This window comes from Orbicella faveolata, unplaced genomic scaffold, assembly GCF_042242905.1.
Source record: "Orbicella faveolata isolate gen_17 unplaced genomic scaffold, um_ofav_v1 contig_5, whole genome shotgun sequence".
Classification (NCBI taxonomy): Eukaryota; Metazoa; Cnidaria; class Anthozoa; order Scleractinia; family Merulinidae; genus Orbicella; species Orbicella faveolata.
The window spans coordinates 376,578-398,024 of NW_028301580.1; the positions used below are offsets into that span (position 1 = coordinate 376,578).

Here is a 21,447-nt window from a genome sequence, read left to right on the forward strand (position 1 = left end):
TCAAGCAATTACCTGTAGCCGGGGCCGGCGAAAATCGGGAGTTTATAGTTTGAGAGTTTCGTTTTATTTCTGATTTGCAGAGAAGATAGCGAGAGTTTTTAAATTGACCGATCACTAAGCGTTTTCATAGAAAATAAAGGCAAATTGCGAATAGCTTTCGACATTCAAGTGTGACAGCAAAAGAGACGGAGTCATAGACAATGAAGGCAAATGATATTGACGTTGAAAGTGGTAGTAACAGCAAGAGCGACAGGACAGCAACCATCACAGCGACAGCGACAAAAACAGCGAGAGAGTGACATGGACTGCGATAGCGTTTATAGAGACCTTAAGGAAACCACGACGGCCACGGCAACGACTGAGACCGCCACCAAACAAAAGCTTTATGAGTAGAGCAATGGCTGTGCGCGTGCGTAATAAATCTTTGAATATTTCTTGTCGTCCTTTGGACAACAACAACCTGAAATGACTTAGTTCTCTGCATTTTGGAGGGCACGAACGACGGCGGCTAATTTGTTGTATTTTCATTAGGAATTGAACGTTGGCGTTACATATTTAGCTTAAGAAAGTTCGGAGACCAATAGGCGGACTGAACAGATCTAGACAACTGCGAAATTCTAACATAAAATATAAACTATTGCTTTTACTAGTTGTTGTCCTCGGGGTCGCCGTCGTCATTGCTTAAGCTCTCTATAAAGGTCATGAAATGTTGATTGCCTTAGGTTTACAGTTTAGTAAGAGCTGATTCATCTCTTGGCAGAGTGGTTAAAGTGCACTGTTCGCATTTGTGCTTCGAGATACAATCCCAGGTATAGGTACTCACACTGTTTGAGACGACCGGGAACAACTGGGGTAACTTGCAAATGTAACCTTGGATATTTCGGAAGAGCTGGTGAATCTAAATGCATGAAAGCAGGTAACTATGCCATCTTGAAAATGTTTGTAAATAGTGGATTTAGCAAACTAACCCTACGAGGAATAGCAATCAGATAAATAAACGTTATGAATATGACGCGGCTATCGTAGGTATGGTTTTTCTTAAAGAACGAAAGACTGAAAGACGTTTGGTATTTTAATACCAGCGGCTAGAATTACCACAAGCGCGCGTTGGAAATGAGATGGTAGATAGCCAAGAAGGCGCGTAGCACCAAGTTAGCTATAGTTATCTCATATCCAACAAGCACGAGTGGAATAACTGTTTTAACAAAAACGCTCCAAAAATAAAGACTAAAACAAAATAAAAGTGAAAACGCCCAAAGAAATCGCGCGTACGCTTACTATATTTGAGAGCATCGTATAATGGCTCATAACTCATGATAGCTAAGCCAATGAAAACTCTCGGGAAGCACATTACTTTCCAACATGCTTCAGTGTGAACTGGGCAATGGTAGCAGACTAAACGACCATAGTGAACCACAACTTAACTGTTTTCTTTTTGCTCTTTACAGCTAAAACAAGCAACAGTCGGCCGTTTCCTTGTTTGAGTCGAAGTAACTGTCCTACGTTTGCCATTTGTGATAGGAACATGTGCACTTGTGCTGATGAGCTGATTGGAAACGGAGAGAATTGCAGAGCGAGTGAGAAACTATTTCGTGCTCTCTACAGAAGAATCTTTGCTGATGTCATTGTTTACAATTTTCTTCATTAACATCCGACTTTGCGCAGAGAAGGCATTACGCTAAACACAAATTGACTACAAACATTTAAAGAGCTTGTGAAACTTAGTAATTGTCGGAATAGCAAGCTAAAGGCAATTACATTAATTAAAGATAAAGATTGGTGAAACTTTTTCCTCTTTAGCTGTAATATTCGAGGAAAAAATGACTTTCAAGAACTGCAAACTATCCGAGCAGCAAAAGCGATAACTAGCTCATACACTCTTTGTAGAATTTTGGGATTTTAAACCCCCGCCGCACAAAAAGTATTCAATACATCGGGCTCAAATTCCTCGGGACAGTAAATAGTGCTGTGTCATTTCAATATTCAGAACTAATGCTTTTGTAGCTCCATCAGAAACTCTATCGCTTACGCTAATGAGGCAAATATTGTGAACAAGGATTCTCCTTTACACACCATTACACGCAGTGTGCATATACATACGGGACCTAAACAACAGCATGACGATTGTCGATACTATGAAACAAAGTTCATAAGTATGTTTTACTGACGTAACTTTTGCTTTGAGTCCATTGGCAAGTAAAACACTTAGTTGATTATCGACTTTAAGCTGGTAGCGATTTTGGAAGTGAAGCTGACTTACCGAGTATTAGCTCTTTGTGTGAATACCCTACAAAGTGTTCGGGGGGGTGCACTCCCATATATATGCTCTATGAGTATGTGCCTTTGTAAAGGGTATGGTTTTCAGGCGGTTTAGTCTGGGATAGGGTAGAGAAATCAGACAGAATTTATCATAAGAGTTGCAGTGTAAATATAATTTAGTCTAGAACAGGTTTCTCTACCCGGGATTTTATAACAGAAATTAAAACTTCAAGGTAACTTTGTAAGATATTGGCTTAGTTAGCGTATGTTAAACTACGATAGTGATAAAGTTTCTGCATGCATAATAGCTATTCTGGGATAGGGCAGAGGTATTTTGGTGCTTAGTTTAGAGTAAGATTGCAAAATCAAGCTGATCATGGTCTAGTATAGGGTAAGGGTCCCAAGGTCCTAGCGCGCGTCACAACCCTACCCAATGATTTACAGAGGAACTTACCGGGAAAAAGTTATGCTCAGACGAAGAGTTAACTAACTCGGAACGTTAGGTTTCCAAATTCACAAAGGTGGATTAGTTACCACCATCAGTTTAACCGTTATTAAGTCTCTTATGTATTTTCCATTAACGGTCCAAAGCAGAAAGTACTAGCAAATCTATGGAACGTGAAGTAAGGCAGACTAACGAATAGCCGAAATGGAAAAGGTCGTCTTTAAAGGAGCCCAGTGACGATATTTTGAGTTATTTTGAACACGTACAAAATGATTTTAAATTGAATAGAAGGAAAACGGAAATCGTTAACTAAGATAGAAAAACACCAAAGAGATAATAATAGACCACGAAGGAAAAAGGATCGTAAAGGATGGAGAAGGTTAACACTGATTACAAACGACGAACTTGAAAAAGTTAGGCTAAACGCTTCAAGATGCGCAAACCGTGACGTGGCTCCGTTAAGAATCCGTTATCGCTCAATTTTTGAGATGAACATGTAGTATTATAAGTAATTTTATGACTTGCTGACTTAATGTGCTACAATGTCCCATTGCAAATTTGAAATTGTTGCTGTGTGGTGGGGCTTTATGTCCATCATTTAAAGGAAATAGTTTAATTTTCATGTTGCTATTATTTTTGATCAACTAGAACCACCACAGAAATGTTCTAATGACAAGATTTGTACGTCTAAACATGGAAAGTGTATCGATGGATTCTGCCGTTGCGTTGGAATGTACGCTGGCAACGGAATCTACTGCAGAAGTAAGAAAACAAACATTTACGGAAATGTCGGGACTGGACACGTGAACCAACAATAAGCCGCATTTTTGGCTGTTAGTCGTTTGCAAGTTTATTTTTTCCTATTCTTTCCTATTACTTAAGTTAGCGTTTAAAAATCCTTTTTGTTATGAGTTTATTGATCTCACTCAGCAGTGTGATTCCCATTCCGTTCTTGGCCTGCTAACTTGGTGTTTTGTCTCTGTAATTGAAGACAAATCTTCAAATGCATTTGATTTTCAACTTCTTCGTCGCGATCATTGGTAGGCCAGAATTTGCTTTTAACTTGCACCTGAGATACTTATTTCCTCGGCTGGTGCCGAGAAAATAGAAATAATCAAAAATTGATGGGGCTACCTGTAATCGGAAATACAGCGTCAATAAGGATAAATATTAAAATCTAATTTTGCTTTCAACCCGTGGCAGTAGCCGGCCTCTTTAACTAGATGTGGAAATCATCATGGTATGAAATAACATCATTTTTATGTCCTTTGTCTTATCAGAATCATCAGCTTGCCCGGAGAACTTCAAATGCGGAAAAAACGCTTTGTGCATGGTCGATCCATTGTATCCTAAAAATCCACTTTGCGCATGTATTCCTGGCTCGAAGAAAACCAAGGACGGAAAGTGTGTAGGTGAGTGATGTCCGTAGAGGGGGAAACTGCAGTGATAAGAAGTATATATATTGGTGTTCATGGCTCGGAAATTGGCGCTATTCCAGGCGATTCCCATAGAGGAGTACAGGGCCTGTGACAAAATTTGACGAGACTGCAGTACAGTAACGTTCCACACTAAGTTTTTTCTATTTTTTTAAAATTGGATAGATAATGGCGATGTTGGGTGAAAGATCATGCTGAAGCAAAAAACTTTAATTAAGGGTTTTGGTGGACTGAAACACCCAGGACGTTTGAGAGACACAGCCCGGTTGGAGTACTTGCCGGCATCAACGGGCTATGTTTCTGTGCAAGCTAAGAATTTACTATCACAGTACCTTTAGATTTCCATATGAGTAACAAGTAGCTACAGCTGAAATTAATGCTGGAAGCTCTTCCAGGCTGGGGTATGTGGGGAAGTGAGGGAGTAGAAATATTCATGGTCACTGAGATCGCTTAATACTTCAAAAACCAAGATACGTTCCAGCGTATATGTATGGAACACTAGTTCCAGTGCAGAGTCCTCACTGGGTGATCTCCTTGCACCCTGGAATAATCGTTCAATATTCCTTTTTTGCTGTAGAATGCTTTAAGGATGCAGACTGCGAGCATAACTCTCGAATATGCACCGTAGGAGAATGCGCGTGCAAGGACGGACTTGCAATGGGCGACGACAAATCATGCGAGCCTGGTAAGAACGCCAAACAATGAACGCAATGAATAGAAGCGTTATGACATCAATAGTAATGATACCAGTGTTTTATGGTATATGAAACCTTCCACAAATAATTTAACATGGCTTAAAACAATTTCCAGCAGTTAGATTTTGATGGGTCATTATAACCACTCTTTATCACTTGATGCTACAATCATGGTGTCAAAAAACTGCCCAATTATTACTGAACACGTTTTTATCATTTTCGTGACACAATAGCTTAGCAAAGCAACAGTGTGACCTGCTAAAACACGCTTAATTACAGCTTTAGGGGCTTATAAGTCAAAAACGGCACGCGTAAATTTTTTTAAATTATCAAATTCTACTAAGAAAGATAACACACAACTTTTGGCAAAGTTTTTTTTAAAAAAAAGAGAATCCGTACATAGAGTTCAGAGCTACTTTAAAGTTTTGAAAATTTAAGGTAGCTCTGAACCCTATGTACAGTGTTGATGACATATCTCCAGCCAGGTTTGTCGCTGGCCTGTTGTTGACACGGGGTCGTACTGTATATGGAAGCAGACACGCCAAAGCGAGCTGGTCCAGATATATAAGCTCTCCAGCTCCAGAGACGTTAACAATTCATCAAGCACTCACAATTTACAAACCTTCACAAAGTCCCAATAATTTACAACTTTCAAAAAAAAAAAGGTATGCCTTGATAATGAGGATGAAATTTGCCAGAAGAAATTTTGCTCTGGGATATTTTGCACAGATCTTGAACAGGGCTTGGGTTCTAGCTAAATAATCTCTCGTTCGTTTCACGCACTCAACCACTAAACTCATGATATTCGCACTTGATTCACTTAGGGCCTCTACACCCATGCCAAGCTGACAGTGATTGCCATTCTCGGGCAAAGTGTGATATCGGAAAGTGCTTTTGTCGAGGAAACAGCACCGGAAACGGGAAATTCTGCAGAGGTAATTATTATGTATCATTCAAATCTAAGGCCCGGTCTACACTAGCTCGACTGGAGGAATTTGCAAACGGAGGTTTCATTCTGAAAAAGTATCAAGTGTTTTCCATCTACAGTACGCCGGACGCGTTTTAAAACGCAACAATCACCGGTCACTTGGATTTTTGTTTGAGGAAAACTTGGACAGGGAAATCACATAAAATCACTTATGGTGACACCGTCGTTTTCGAAAGCTCCTTTTAAAATTTTTTAAATTTTTTTTTTTTCCCTTTATGTCCACGCGAAAACGAAAAGCCGGCGTTTTGAAATTCCTCCGGCTGGAAGAGCGTTTTCGAAAAGCTTAGTTTCGTCACAGATTAGTGTGGACCAGGCCTGAGAGCCCTTATTCCTTTCCCCTTCAACTCTAGTATCCTTGGACGTTTGAATTTTTAAACAAGCATTTATAGTCAAATGTCTCACTCGCTATGGCTTCACGTAGCGTCAAATGGCCAAATCCCTCCATGAGACTCGCCTGAGGGAATCATGGTATTTTTATTCATCAAAACAAATATCCATTCCAAGATGATGAACTACTATGATTCCCTCCAGGCGTCCCCCACAGGATTGTTTATTAAAGAAGAATCACCTACAAGAAAGATGGAAAATCCAAAAATATACTTTTTTCATGTGTTGTCGTAGTCTATATATCTCCTAGTTATCTTCTCATGCCTCCTTTTCTTTGTCATTACATAGACTCACTGCCATGTCCTGCGGAGCATCATTGTGATGAGAATTCTGAATGCGTTGTTGATCCCCTGATACCAGACAAACTACATTGCGTATGTCTCGAGGGTTTTAGAAAGACTGCTAACGGAACGTGCGTTAGTAAGTTGCCTTACTGAAACAATACTCAATAATACTTTGTTTGTTCGTAAGATAAGAAGGAAGCAACTGAAAGGTCAATTTACTGAGAAACTCATACTCACACTCAATTTTGGGTCTAGGATCGAATTTGTAACTCCTCTTACAAATTGCCAAAAATACTCTAAGGAGGAATTCTGAGAAATTGTTGTTGTCTCAAGTCGAAACTTTTTATTTTATCTTATTTGAAGAAAAAAAATTGATTTTGATTACCCTTAGGTCTCAAATTCTAATGAATCACTTTGTCTTGTTCTTCAGAAATAACTGAGTGTTTCAGACAACAAGGTCAGGATTGCCCCATTGATCAAATTTGCAGCCAGGTCTCTGACGGTTTTTATAAGTGCATTTGCCACAAAGGTTATGAAATGATCACTTCAGGAGGAAACAGCACGTGCCAAGGTAACAATTTACAGTCAAGGTTAATAAATTAACATGAGAAGAAGTATCTGAGTGTGAACACTTCCAATATATTTCCAATGATTTAATGACAGTTTGCCAAGATATATTCTGAAAGTCATTAATAGCTCATCATGTTTGAACAAAGGAAATCATTACCGTGACGGTGTTTGAATATCTGATGTTAATTAGCATAGATTTGGGCGATTTTGTTTCTCCGTTTTCTCCTTAGTTTTAACTTGGATTAAGAAGATATATCAAACACCCGAGACAAGGTTTCATCGGCTATCCAAACACCAAAAAATACTCCGCTGCGCGTCGGATTTTCAACTCTCTTCTCCGTCTTTGGAAATGTTGTCAAACACGGTCTTTTGTGTTTGATATATTACTAAACACGTTACTTATTTCTTGTTAACGCAGATGCTGATGAATGCAGCGATCCAGGAACTTGTCCAGCAAACTCCGTCTGTCTAAACTCTGAAGGTCGCTACGACTGTGAATGCAGTGATGGATACACAAGGAATGACAATGGTGACTGCCAGGGTAAGTAAATTAAGGTAATTTTTTTCACTGTAATGGCCCCGTTTCACTCTTATAGCCCCTTCAAATTATCAAAAGTGCAAAGAAACACTTACCGACAGTTTGCTGCAAGGAAAAGCATTTGGAAAATTAAACGAAAGTAAGTTGGTCCTATTGTCTAGAGGATAGAGTATCTGGGGAGAAATAAAAATTAACAAATCGAATGTGGTTTAACGTCGTCTGTACTCTTATCGACAACGATATGCATCATCACAGTGGTCAAAATGTTGTGCGCCGAGTGAGTCCTCAACAAATTTTGACCACAGTGATGACGATAAGAGTACAAACAACGCTTAATCACATTCGATTTGTTTTTTTACCACAATATCAACGTCAAAGAAAAGAGCGTGGCACTTCGGTCACACTTAGTGCCACCAAAGGACACCGTCGGCCCGGCTAAACAGGATGGCGTTGTCTACAAGATTCCCTGTGAGTGTGCAAAGTCTATATCGGGGAAACAGGAAGATCCGTGCAGGAGAGGATCAAAGAACACGACAGGGATATACGACTCGCCCGTACCCAGACCTCCGCAGTTTCTGAAGACGTCCACGAGGCCGGCCACTATCCTATCTGGAATGAGGTCAAGTTTATTGATCGAGATCCTCACTGGTACACACGTAGGGTCAAGGAAGCTATTTACTTAAGACTTCACCCTAATAACATCAACAGGGATAGTGGAATTGAAATTCCTGAAGTATGGATGCCCACGATCAAAATACGCAACAGCAGGAGAACGGTACAACAGCGCACCGCTGAGGGAACAGTTACTTACCGGAACAAGGGAACAATAGCAGGATCGAAATGCGCCAATCACAGCCGACTTTTGTGACATAAATGATACCGTGCAATCAGTCGACCTTATGGCCTGAAGAAGACTAGTAGTAAGCAGTCGAAACGTCGCGATCTACATCTCAAGTGACTACATCGTGAGTCAAACGATAATACTCTTTATTATTGCATCTACCACGATGAATAACAACAATCTTTTCCTCGACAGGATCAAGTACTTTTCTCGCACGAAAAAAAAATCACTATTAAATCAAATTTTACTTCAAAACAGTGAAGAAACGCCTCTCCACGAATGTGCCTCTGTCTACCCTATATACCTATTCAGTTTGTTTTTAAGAAAGTCAATCACAAGTGTTAAGTTTTGAGAGTTTTGTAAAACAGAATTTTCAAACGACGTCACGGCAACCATATCCCTGTCCCAAAACAATGAAACGGCGGCCATATTGGTGTACCAAACCAACCCTGTGGGAGTCGAACTCTTTTCCTTATGTAATTAACAAATAAAGAAGCCTCGACTGTGCTCTGTTCTGTTGTAAAGCACGCAGGAAGCGGTAGAGCACGAAAGAAGTGTTTTTCCCTACTTCTCGAGTGCTCTACCGTTTCCTAAGTGTTTTACAACAGAACAGAGCACAGTCGAGGCTTCTTTATTTGTTTTATGATAAAGAATCAGATAATTTCCCCACGTATCCGGTTGAATTTTCAAAGCAAACTTTTTTTTCCAAACGAGCAAAAGTGGCGTCAGCCGTGCACTGTTCTCTGATAAAGCACGCTAAAATAAGCCAATCACAATCCTTGTTAGAATTGTTCAAATAATTTGATTGGCTAACGAAGCGACAGCTGTCAATCACAAACTGGACTTCAGCTAAGCTTTCAGTTTCGAGTAGTTTGAGCGGCTTTCGAGAGAAGAACGATGCCTTCAAAGTTCGCTTTTAAGTTAATTTTTAAATACGGATCTAAAGGCAGGTAACGGTTTATAGTCCAGAGGAATCCGCCCGTATTGTGGCCCATGAAAACGAGCACTTTTCCAGTGGAAATCACGAAACGCGAAGCTCAAAGCTTGTGGATGAAAATGCGAAATGCCGAGTTAAATTTGAAAGGAGCTACATTTATTTACGGCTTGTAGCCGCATGCAGCAAGATTGCCCGAACTAGCGTAAAAGTTAGAAAGACCTAACGGCTCCCACTGGTTCTACTCCGAGCGCTGAAGAGAATATCAGGGCAAGTTTTGCACCGACCACTCGTCGGTTTACTTCGCTGAGATGACCGTAGAACGAGCGTTATTACACTGCATGTAAATGTTGTTTGAGCAATTGAGCATTTTTAATTGTAAATTTACAAAAATAAAGCTTCTCATCATAAACAGAGACAGTTCAATGGTTGTTTTCTGTCGTTGTTTTACTTCTTAGTATAATTTTTCCCTTCGTAACAAACATAATGCCTTTATCGAAGCACTGTTTAGGTTGAGAATTTGTTTATTTCGCTACAGCCGTACATGTTTTGTCGGCGGGAATCTAGTAAAACTTGTTATTTTAGTACAGTTTTAACACTACTGTTACTAACAATGGTCTCTGTGAGCCATATTTACTGCAGAAAAATAGCTCGCTTCCACTGTGTTTGTCTGAGTCACAGGGGATGTTTAATTTGGGTCAAATTTGTCAAAATTCCGAAGCAAAAATTTGGAAGCCAACTTACCGTCATCAACCCGTGCTCTGTTCCTCTGATAAAGCACGCTGTTCCAGCCAATCAGGGCGCCCGTTATATGGAAACTTTGTTATAAACACCTTTATTTGTTCCAATAAGTTTGCATTCTGGCGCGTGAGTGAAAACGCTCTGATTTTCATTGCAGATCTGGATGAATGCTCTGAAATTATGGATAAATGCGGCTCCGGCGAGAAATGTGTGAACGTGCAGGGAGGGTACTCTTGCGAATGTGAAAAGGGATACGTTAAGAAGGACGGAGCATGCGTAAAGGGTAAGCTTTTGATGAAATAATCCATGATTTGCATTTTGAAGGAACTGCAGGACCATAGACGAACACAAGATTGTTATTCTGGGAATATGCTGTTTTGAAATTTACTTCTATGTATATTGGATTGCAGGTTTCGCAATTCACTGCATCATGGATCCTTGTGCGCTTTTGCACCCCTTGCTATCACAATTGCCTATGGCTTAGTTTTCCCAGCAAAAACAGTTCCATAAGTACTTTGGCATAATTACTTTGGCATACTTTGGCATATATCCTCCCAAAAGTACTTAAATTTCCTTAACTGTTTCAATTTTAGAATGCAAGTGCAAAAAACATGAAGTATGCTATGAAGGAAAGTGTAAATGCAAGAAGGCATACAAGAAGAACAAAAAAGGACACTGCGTTGCTCGAATCAGTAAGTTCTGTATGGTCAGTAATTGCACAAAACCAAGAACGTAGTAAACTTGAAGCAAACAGTCTAAAATTCTTTGTGCCGAGAGCGGCGCCTATTTATAAACCCAGCGCACTGAAGACTCTAATGAAATGGTTATAATCGCGGTCGTGCATGCGGCTCACTGAATCACTGAGACACTTGTTTGGATTAATTTGGCCACTCACGTGGCGTTTATTTAGAACCATTCAAATGCTAAGGTGTCAAATTAATCAATTAAACATCGCTATATTTGATTCAAAGAATAAAGTTGGGGCGAAAAACAGCCACAAGCCACATCCTGTGGCGAGCCCCAACCCAAGCCGCAGGCGCGGCAGGTATATTCTGCAGGGTGCAGGGTGCAGGGTGCAGGGTGCAGGTTGAAATTTAATTATAACTGGAAAACCGCTGGCACTAAAAATAATTAATAACCTACATACTCGTCAGGGGCTCTTACATAAATTAGTACGCCTCTTTCACATAGTGAAGACACGATCGATCCGCGGTAAGTGTCGCGATAAGTACTTATCGATCGACACGCTGAGACCAGTGAAATCTCTTGAAAACCATCTGGATGGCCGCTCGACAGATGTTTCCAGCGATTCCAGATTTGGCTCGGATCTTCCCTCAACAACAGAAGATTGCCATCACAAATGAAGCAAACAAATGAAGAAATGAAATAACATAAGATTTTAACCGACGGAATATACTAGCACAAGCTCAGTGTGCTTTCATTTTGGTACTCACAGGGAAGAAACCAAATTCAGCAGATATTTCAGATGATATTTCAGATGATATTTAAAATCATAGGAATATACGCTCCTCCCATCGCTTCGGCCGGTTTGGCACTTAGGTGGAAGCTGCCTTTCTGAGCGATTGTAAGCAGAGTCATGTAACAGTCAAGGTAAGTCTACCAGCTGTACGTTTCTTTTAAGTGCCAGCGGTTTTCAAGTTATAATTAAATTTCAACTTGCAACCTGCAACCTGCGCCCTGCAAAATATACCTGCCGCCGCAGGCACGCACGCACGCACTATGAAATAGTGCAGAAACGACCAAATATAAAGATAATGGAAAATATGTAATATGAGGGCATCAGGAACACCAGGCCCTTCTCTGACATGTCCTTGAAGCCCCAACGAGTAACGGCTAGTTCTCGGGCTCGATGGGCACGGCGGAAAAACTGCTGATTGACTGAAAAATCCGTTGTCTTGGAGCATGCTCAAGCGCTCGCCGCTGACAATTTGCGGCTGCAAATGAGTTTTGAAAATTTCTGAACATTTTGCAAGCGGGAGCATCGAACAGCAAGAAATATTGTGGACTTTTACCCAGTTAGAACTTCTACCTGTCACAGAGAATGCGGATTAAGCACAAGTAAGTATGTTGCAAATGTTAGCCTGGTTTTGTCGCTTTCTTTGAGTGTTATTCTTTGTGTTGTGATTTATTTTGTTCGTTGGTGTCGTGTTCATTTTGTGCCAAGCGGAAGCACCTTCTTAGTTTATTTACAATACTCTTCTGCTGCAGATATTGGTGTACAGATGACTTAACACAATGAACACAGCATAATGGAAAGTTATGTTGAAAGGTAAGCCAAGTTTTCCTTCCTTTCCTTCCGTAAATGGTTGATTTTTGCAAGTGGCAACATTTTCTAGTTCGTGTGTGGCTTCGGAAACTTTTTGGCTCGATGAGTCTACAGTTCAAAAGTTGAAGATTTTGTTCGCTATCATTTGAATTACCCGTGATATCTTGACTTGCCTCTGCCTCTGCTATGTTCATATAAATGAGTGACGAAAACCGTTGACACTGTACTGTAAATGAGCTTAATTTTGTAGATTTAAGGGTATAAATCTTACATGCAATGAATGTTTTAAACGCGTAGCCCACTTATGTTCAGTCCGGATATCAGCATACTATTCAAGGTGACACATTTCTTTCTACGTTTGGATATATCCTCTGGCTTTTGTTGTCTACAATTTAAAAGTTCTTGCAGCGGTGCAAGAATCTGATATGACAGATGTACGCCAAGTTTTTTGTTTTGTTGTTATTGAATGGACTAATTGCGTGGTTTTGAAAGAGTTTTTAAAAGTTATCTTGTAAAGTTATTTTTTGACCTGAAGGCAGACTTTTTTGAGTTTAATTAGTCTGATGATGATAAGGTTAATGAAATGTTTTTATTTATTTATTTTTATTGAGTGAAACCTCAAGAAGTAACATTCCTTTTGTTGTACTTCATGATTATGTTGTACTACATGATTTAGATTTCCCGGTTACAAAGCAGGTATTCAAAATATAGGTTGAAAGAAGTTGCGTAGTCTTCAATGCTCTAGGCAGTATTGTATATAATGTATGAACAGTGCAGATACTAAGTTAATGACATTTCTCCTTGCAGTGTAATAAGTATGCAAAGGATGAAGTTAAAGTATAGCTTAATCTAATTTTACATTTTTTCCTCTTTTTTTTAAACAGTCAGACCTCAGATTTTCACAGCTCTCCTCCTCTCTTTCAATTACTTGATTCTCTGGCTGGAGACAGTGTGATGTGGCCACGTACATCAAATTGAAGAAGTTTTTTTCATGGGTGAAATGAATGCCATCTTCCTTGGAGAGGATACTAAATGATATGTCCCCTTTTATAAAAAGATTAAGGAATAATAAAATGGATAATTAAGGAACCAAATGCATGGAACAAGTATTTCAGGATTCCCCAGTAATTAATAAAGAAAAATGTTTGAAGACAGAAAAATTACAGTTTGGTAAACAACTTGGTTGGGATTTGACTTCTTAAAAATTTGTAAATCATAATATTTTGGTGTGGAAGTTTATGCGATATTTAACAATTATTTTTTGCGATCGAGGTGAATAGTGGCTGTTATTCACTGAGATTGACAAGTTTTTAGTATATGTACAAAGTGATCTCAACAACAGATGAAAAGGAAACCATTAAAAGATAATTTAATTGAACTCTCAATTCATGCGTGGAAAACATGCAAGCGGCATGAAGATGTGCACAATTCCTTACAGAATCTTCTAACATGGCAAGTCTAGTTAACCTGCGATAAAATCCTCGTTGATCACAATCTAGCAAAATGGTCTTTTAACACTTTTCAAATCAGCAATCTAAATGAAAAGTCTTTTTGCAAAACAATTTCGTTGTTCAATCAAAATTGTCATTTTCACTTGAAATGAAAATTCAAAATTCAAAACTTTGAAGACTTTTTGGTATTTTCTGGTACAGTATCTTCTTGTATTCTCAGGATTTCCATTTCAGAAACACTGGCAGAACATAAGTTTTTGCCGGCCATTTTGTTATTGTTTGGATCACGCATCATTCACTTGTTAGGGAGTGAATAATTATCAATTATTCCACGAGAGCGTGTTGGATATGAGATAATAGATAGCCAACAAGGCGCGTAGCGCTGAGTTGCCTTTAATCTTCTCATATCCAACAGGCACGAGTGGAATAATTGTTTTTTTAAACAGGCCCCCAAAATATAGAAAACTAGACTTAAATAACAATAAAAATGCTCAAAAAATCATGCATACGCTTTCCATATTTGTAGAGCATGGTATAATGGCTCATAACCCCTGATGGCTAAAACAATGAAAACTCTCAAATTGCATTATCCAATGATCCAGTTTTTTAATGATGCTCATTGCTTGTGTGTTTGTGTTGGATTTTATTTTTATTTCAGTTTAGTTTTCTATATTTGAGGGGTGTTTTTAATGAAACAATTCTAGTCACGCTTGTTTGGTCTTTTTGTTTGGGAATGGGAGAGGTTAACTTAACAGTAGTTTTTACATGTAGTTATTTTGGAATTGTAAATCTCCAAGTTGCATTTTAATTAGATAAACATTTTGCTAAGACATCATTTGCCTGATCTGATTAATTTACTAAAAGGTGAATTGTGGTGCCAGAAGATAACCATATCCACCTCAAGGGAGGTCAATGGAAATTCTGAGGAGTGGGGTGGAGGGGGGGAGAATTCAAAACTTAAAATTTTGAAACGGAAAGTATGAAGGCGAACTGGCATTTTCAGTGGGGTGTTCAGAGGAAGGGGTTTGCTCCAAATGCATGTCTTATGATATGAGCTGTTGTTGCTTCACTGATGTTGATAGAGATTTGAATATCTTCTGTATCTGCTATAGTCTTATTTTCTACAGTACACCCAACCTAGAAAGCCAGGTGATCACAATTTGTCTGGTCCCTATCCTTCAACCTACCAGAAATACAAGACTCCAGCTGACATAGCTCATAGGGTCATGGATACAAAAACCATCCCTCCGCAATAAGGTGGTGATCCCATAGGATGGTTGAAAGTTGGGGGAGGGAGTAAACAAAATTTGGTGGCAGGGTCTGCCAGGGTATGGAATTTATCTGGAACACAATATGAAACAGTAGAATTTTGTTGCAGTGTAGGCTACTGAACCTTCTCCTTAAAAGTATCTGGGAGAGATGGCATACGGTATTTGCTTGGAACAAGACTTAAACTTACTACTGGGGGAGGAGGGATGGTCCAGTTTTCATGTGTTTTCACACAATGGTGCTTTTTGCAAAAAAAGCATGCTTTCCAATGTGGTCAGTGTAAGATGCAGACTTTGGACTGCAGGCCAGGTGTTAAAATGCAGACTGTAGACCTTTTAAGTGTTACTGTGTGTTAACAGTAAATAGACCAACCTTATTCAAGCCAGAAGAAGTGAGAGTTTAGCCTAAATAGTTCTAGGGTTAGACTGAATATCACTCGGGTTAGCTGGGAAGGATCTAGGGGGATTTGGCTGGTTCGGTCGAACCCCCTAGATTAAAAAAAAGAGATAAAACATAACAAGCTAACTTGGCCTCAGAATAACAAAAATCCCGTTTCCAATTCTAGGACCACAATTTCAAAAATTTCCAGCGTGAAAGCCACCGGTCCCTGTACAGGGGACCGCCTTTTGGCAGTTCGTATCTCGAAACCACTTCTCTGTATCCGGATTCCCTTCTCTGTATGGCGGATTACGTTTTTCGTTAACACAACGGAGAAATGTTTGCAATAACGAAGCCCACAGCTGCGGGGAAAGCTGCGTAGCCAAGGAACAAGAGTCGTAGTAAGTGCGAAGTAACATAAGCCATCATATCAAACACAGGCTGACATAAACAAAGAGCAATTTATTTTATCCTTCAAGCTGTATTACATATACAATACAACTTTCTACAATGCCATATTAAACCTCTATAAGCTTACTACAAGTTTTCAGCTCATGGCAGTACATGGCATCCACTGAAGCGGCAAAACAAGGCACGAATGAATAGCACACAAGCGAAAAGCACAACGAAATTAGGCATTAGTGTGTACTACTTACGAATTCGTCCTCCACTTTCCTTTCTTCAGGCAACGATACAAAAGTCCATGAACAAATAGCATTTAAAAATTTTCATCAGCACGAAAAAAAAAGTCATATTTTATATGTTCCGTGAAATTAAACAAGCTACAAGAAATTGCGGTTCAAAACCTTAAAGAACTTGACACGACCTTAAGAAAAGGAAAAACGGTACCTCGGGTGAATATGGAAAAGCTGAAAGTTTCCTTTCGGAAGAGCTGTCTTTATCGCCAGAGAAAACTGACAACACCGTTTCGATCCTCTCGATCACAGTCAAAACATCAGCACGGATCATTACCCAAAGTAGCCGAGTTGTTTGTAACTGCTTTGAGCGAACAAGATGTTGCCAAAAGCCATAACAATGACGTGTTCGTTTTTGATTCGTCGTCCGCCATTTTGAAAATGGAAAGGCCTGAAGACGAACCGAAATCTACTGCGCATGAGCAGCGGTTTTTCCGCCGTGCCGGGCTCGATAAGAGCACGTGTTCCAGCGCTCTAGATGAACAACCACTCTAATATAAAATTGTTGCCCCAGCCCTTGTCTGACAGGCAAACTAACTCTGGAGATAAGCTAAATTGTGGATCACGTTATGATTAATCGTAATAATAGTAAGAACACTTATAATGATATTAGACAAAGCCGGCACTTGCCCGGTCTTTGTCGGAATAAAATCCGGAAAGCCGTCGCAAAATCTCAAAACTTACGATTATTACATCTCACTGGAAAAGTTGAAAATTTTAGGTCAATTTTAATTTATAGTATGTAAATCTTGATTTACATTGTTTGTAGATTACAATTTACATGTTAATGTTTTGTAAGATAAAATTACAGGAAATTTACAGCTTTTAATACAGCATATAAATGTTCTGTATATAGTGATTTATATTGTCTTTGTCGACAACGATTATTTCAAGAGCATGAAAAAACCTGTAAAATATTTTACGCATTTTTGCAGTATATCCCGTTGTAAAAACCATGTAAATTGCTTTACTAAACCATGTGAGAAACGTGTAAATAATTCAACCGAATACAGAGAAAAGTCTGGAAATGTTATGTTTGTAACCCTGTAAAAACCATGTAAATGAAAAAAGGGGGCCTGTAAGAAACATGTTATATATAGATTTAGCCAAGTGTAAAAGCGGAGCTTCTGGGCCGGGTTGTTCAAAGCCCGATTAAGCTAACCCAAGATAGGCGAGAATTTTAATTTGAGTTTTGAAACTTTACGGTGGAGTTTTCCATTTCTGTTGTTTGGCCTTCTGTTTTGAGTTTCAATTATCTCAAGGTCCTCAAAATACACAAAAAGCAGTGAAAAACGTTTGTATACAAGAAAAATTATACTTCAGTTAACTTTTATAATCCTGGGTTAGCGTTAACCGACTTCCGAACAACCCGGCCAACAAGTTAACCTGACATGAGCCCGCGATCTAATCGAAACCAACACTTAGTCAGCGGTTAACTTAAAAAAAAGCACGTAACCTCGATGAGCTCTAAACTTGAGCCCGCGATATGGTCACGTGATACTGGTCAGCGGATACCTTGTTTTGACAAATGTCAATTGACCATAACATGGATGTCCAATATTAAAGAGGTAATTACGCTACAAACTGAGGGTGCATGTCTCTGTCAACCTCGCTTAGCTGGAGTATGGCCGCCATGTTGGGCAACTCCGCTGCTGTCGTCGTCGTCGTCGTGCTTACGCGCCCACGAGCAATACCGCTAGCCATGAAAACCATGAGAAAATCAACTCATGGGTTTCTTTTTCTTTCCCATATGAGTATGGAGCTCCGCTAAAAATTATGTGAATGAAAAAAGGGAGCGTGTAAGAAACATGTAAAAACCAAGTAAATGAAAAAAGGGAGCCTGTAAGAATTATATAAAAACCATGTAAATGGAAAACCTAGAGGATGTACCGGTGAGGTGACATGTAAATCAAAAAGGGGGACCTTGCGAAGGCTGTCTAAAAAATTTAAATGAGATAATGGGGGCTTTTTGCAAAACTGTAAAGACCATGTTAATGTAAAATGGAGACTCTTAGAAAGCTTATACGGTAAAAAACCATGTAATGGAAACGTGGGGTTATTGAATAGAACTCTCGTGTAACGGCTCAACCAACGGAGAGTGTTCAAATGATGTAAATTCCAAGTTATCGGCGAATTGGAACTTTCACAGCTCGAAATGGCAAATTTGCTCAACTTAACGACAAGCGTAAAGTTGCCTTTAAAGTTGGAGAGACCTTTACGGCAGTATTTGGCCCCAGTTATGTTGTCTGGGGTACCCGGGGGGTATCTGGGGTATCTCTGTCTCTCTCTGTCTCTCTCTGTCTCTCTGTCTCTCTCTCTCTCTCTCTCTCTCTCTCTCTCTCTCTCTTGCTCTCTAAGGCAACTTTATCGAGCGTTTATATCTGAAAACGTTGTCCCTGTAGTCCGAGTCAAAGTTGACCCTACATGATTACTCATAACTGGCCCTTATAGAATAATCAATTGTGCAAACATCCCTCTTTGTTTAAGTTTTCCTCGGTCATTCGATCAAAGTGGCTTTTGCGGAGTTAATTTTTACTTCTTTGACACTAATTTCTGCTTTAAATCCTAAATCTAGACATTTCGTGACACTCGCCACGCCAAGAAATGTCTCGGTTAGGCGAGCCAAATTGTTCATATGAAAAAACGTTGTCTCCCCTGCCAGGGTTACCCTACCTGCCGAGATGAGACAACTCGCCCACCCGTGTTGTCTTGCCCCCTGACGGGCTCGCGATCCTCTTGTAAACGGTTGGTTGAATTTTGCAAGGAAATAAATAAAAAGTTACCTCGGCCAGGGTAACTTGGGGGTGGGGGACAGGGAAAATAGGAGGGTTGTCTCAGGTAACCGAGACAATATAAATGGGGCCTTTTAAAGGCGCGTTAAGTTAAAGTGTAACACCTCCGTTTAGCTCCGTAAACCTACCGTGGAGCCCCCATTAAGGTGCCTTTTACGCTGAAGCATTTAAATTTCTCTAAAGTCCAAGTGTGTGCAATAGTATGTTTTAAGTTGAAGTTGGACTGGAAGGTATGCACCAAACGACATCGCTGCATTGATCGACACTGCACTAAGCTGTCTTCTTGTAAACTTTCGGTACACCCGAACTACAACAAAACTAGAATTGTTACTGCACATGCAAGCGTTCCAAACTCACGTCTCGGGAAAAGAGAAAAATTAATTCTCGGACACGTACGTATTTATTTATGAAGGTCCATGAAAGCGTCACGCGCTGTGTGAGTCCAAGACGGAAAAAGCCCTGGTGACTGAGTTTGAACTGACGAGGTGTTAGGTTAGGCAAGGAACCGTTGAGAATGAACGAAATATCATCGATTTAGAGCGTTAATTATTCCGAAATATGACCATTATATTTGTACGATTAATACAACTAAGTATGCCCTTGTACGTTCTCTGTGGGCGCGATCCATTCAACCAAAATTTCCGAGCTGATGTTTGAAAATTTCTCGGTGTCAAATGGATTGTGACGGGTTCGACCGGTCTCATTCCATTCCACTTCGCGCCTGTTGGGTCACTGTTTGCTAAGGAACTATGGCATAAACGCAATAAGGTGTAAACTTTAATGTTTGTTTAATTAATTAATTTTAATTAATCAGTTAGCCTTGTGGAAGGGAGGCTGGGTTGGGTAGCTATAGGTACCCTTGTGCATTACAAAATGTGTTATATTTACGTTGGTTTCATTGATAACATGGCAAAAATATATATTTGGTTTTGGAAATCGTACGATATCCTTGTAATGCTATTCTCTGGAGAACAAAAGCAATTTGCTCCAAACGCATGCGCGGATTAGTTAGCGTCAAAGTCGACTATATGTTAGGTGAAGGATATATTTCATACAGGACTACCCGCGAACGTTGAGTGCTTTTCCTTGTGGTAGAACATAACATGTAAGACGCATGCGTTCTAGCATTGCTGGTGTGATAAACTCCGTTCTCGAGTTCAGATGCACGCTTTTTTTTATTTTTTGTTATTAACAATTATTCGCCAAAGGCGAAGTGAACATTGGCGAACATTCACCGAGACGAATTCGAGATAAATATTCACCAATGTTCAGTATAATTTACAGAGGTGAATATCAAGGACTAAGAAATAAAAAACGCGGACGCAATTGTTCGTGTGCATACACGTATGCAGTTGTAGTTTTAATAATAATAAGCTTACATGTACATCGATTGTCAATCAATTTACTCATTGAGTTCGGCAGTAAAACAAACGAGCGAAACACTACGAAAAATAAATTCATGCGGTACCTTTGTTTTACCGTTGCTGACTTCATTCACAGTTGTCATCATCGTCTAAAAATGAGTAGCTTTACTTTGAAGAAAACTAAATTTCGGTCAATCGGTCTGACCTGCTGGCGATCAACGTAACCACTGCGTTTTCGATTCTTAAAAGCCTTGAATACGAGTTCTTGAAAAGATGTTTGGTCCAAGGGCGACAGCAGTCGTTTTGAAAATTCTCCATCCTTTCAATTATCCTAGACTTGGAGTGATGTCTTTCGAAAAAATGAAAACTTCATTCAGCAAATGTCCGCCATATTTACGCGGGATATAATTTCGGTCAAGCAAAGATCTCTTCCTTCGATACTTCTTGTTGAAACGCTCCTCAGCTGTATTACTTGATAGAATTGTGCATTAGTTTGACGGGGTTGCATTGTTAACTCCAAAGCTGGCAACAGAATAAGAATGCACTGTTCCTTGACTCGACGTGGCTAGTTGACAATTAGATTAGGCCTTGTTTATCGTGAAATGAGAATTTGCCTTTTGAATAAAACAAAATCGTAAGGTTCCTCTTCGACTTTTCAGCAGATATGTATATATATTTAACTTTTATATTCCATTTACCTCCAGCAGTGAGTTAAAAAATACACATCTTTAGGCGAATAAAAAGCTCTGTAATTATAAGATGTGAGATTTTACTATCTCTTTACGGGTGCGAAAACCTTTTTGGGACCTTCGAGAAACTGAACCCTGGTGCATTACACTGTAACATGGTGACCTTTAACACTTTAATATGCTCTGGCAGCTTTATGGCATAAACTCAACCACTTCAAACATTATTTTTAATGCTTCGAAATATCACTTACCTGTGTTAGTGAAATAGCGTTAAATTTAAATATCTTAGATTATTAGATTGACACTTATTGTTTGATACAGCAGCTCTAAGGTTTCATCATAGAAAGGAAAGGCTATGTTTACATACATGTAGTACCAGAACAATAATTTATTAACTTATGTTG

The 21,447-nt window shown here is 39.4% G+C and overlaps 1 protein-coding gene and 1 long non-coding RNA gene across 3 annotated transcripts in view; both read left to right on the top strand.

The window, feature by feature from the left end:
- LOC149095628 (protein kinase C-binding protein NELL1-like) overlaps positions 1-21,447 on the top strand; it is a 31,514-nt gene that overhangs the window by 7,524 nt on the left and 2,543 nt on the right. The window contains exons 3-12 of the mRNA XM_089281845.1: positions 761-949; positions 1,449-1,577; positions 3,353-3,466; positions 3,985-4,116; positions 4,718-4,825; positions 5,660-5,770; positions 6,499-6,630; positions 6,925-7,065; positions 7,483-7,605; positions 10,712-10,810. Coding sequence (XP_089137971.1) covers positions 761-949; positions 1,449-1,577; positions 3,353-3,466; positions 3,985-4,116; positions 4,718-4,825; positions 5,660-5,770; positions 6,499-6,630; positions 6,925-7,065; positions 7,483-7,605; positions 10,712-10,810 — 1,278 coding nt within the window. The remainder of the gene's footprint in view (positions 1-760; positions 950-1,448; positions 1,578-3,352; positions 3,467-3,984; positions 4,117-4,717; positions 4,826-5,659; positions 5,771-6,498; positions 6,631-6,924; positions 7,066-7,482; positions 7,606-10,711; positions 10,811-21,447) is intronic.
- Positions 12,067-13,783, top strand: LOC149095629 (uncharacterized). Of its 2 annotated transcripts, XR_016204803.1 has the most exons (3): positions 12,067-12,197; positions 12,348-12,408; positions 13,290-13,783. It is a non-coding gene; the product is annotated as an uncharacterized LOC149095629 (long non-coding RNA). The 2 variants fall into 2 exon arrangements; XR_016204802.1 differs by lacking the exon at positions 12,067-12,197 and having other exon boundaries at positions 12,214-12,408.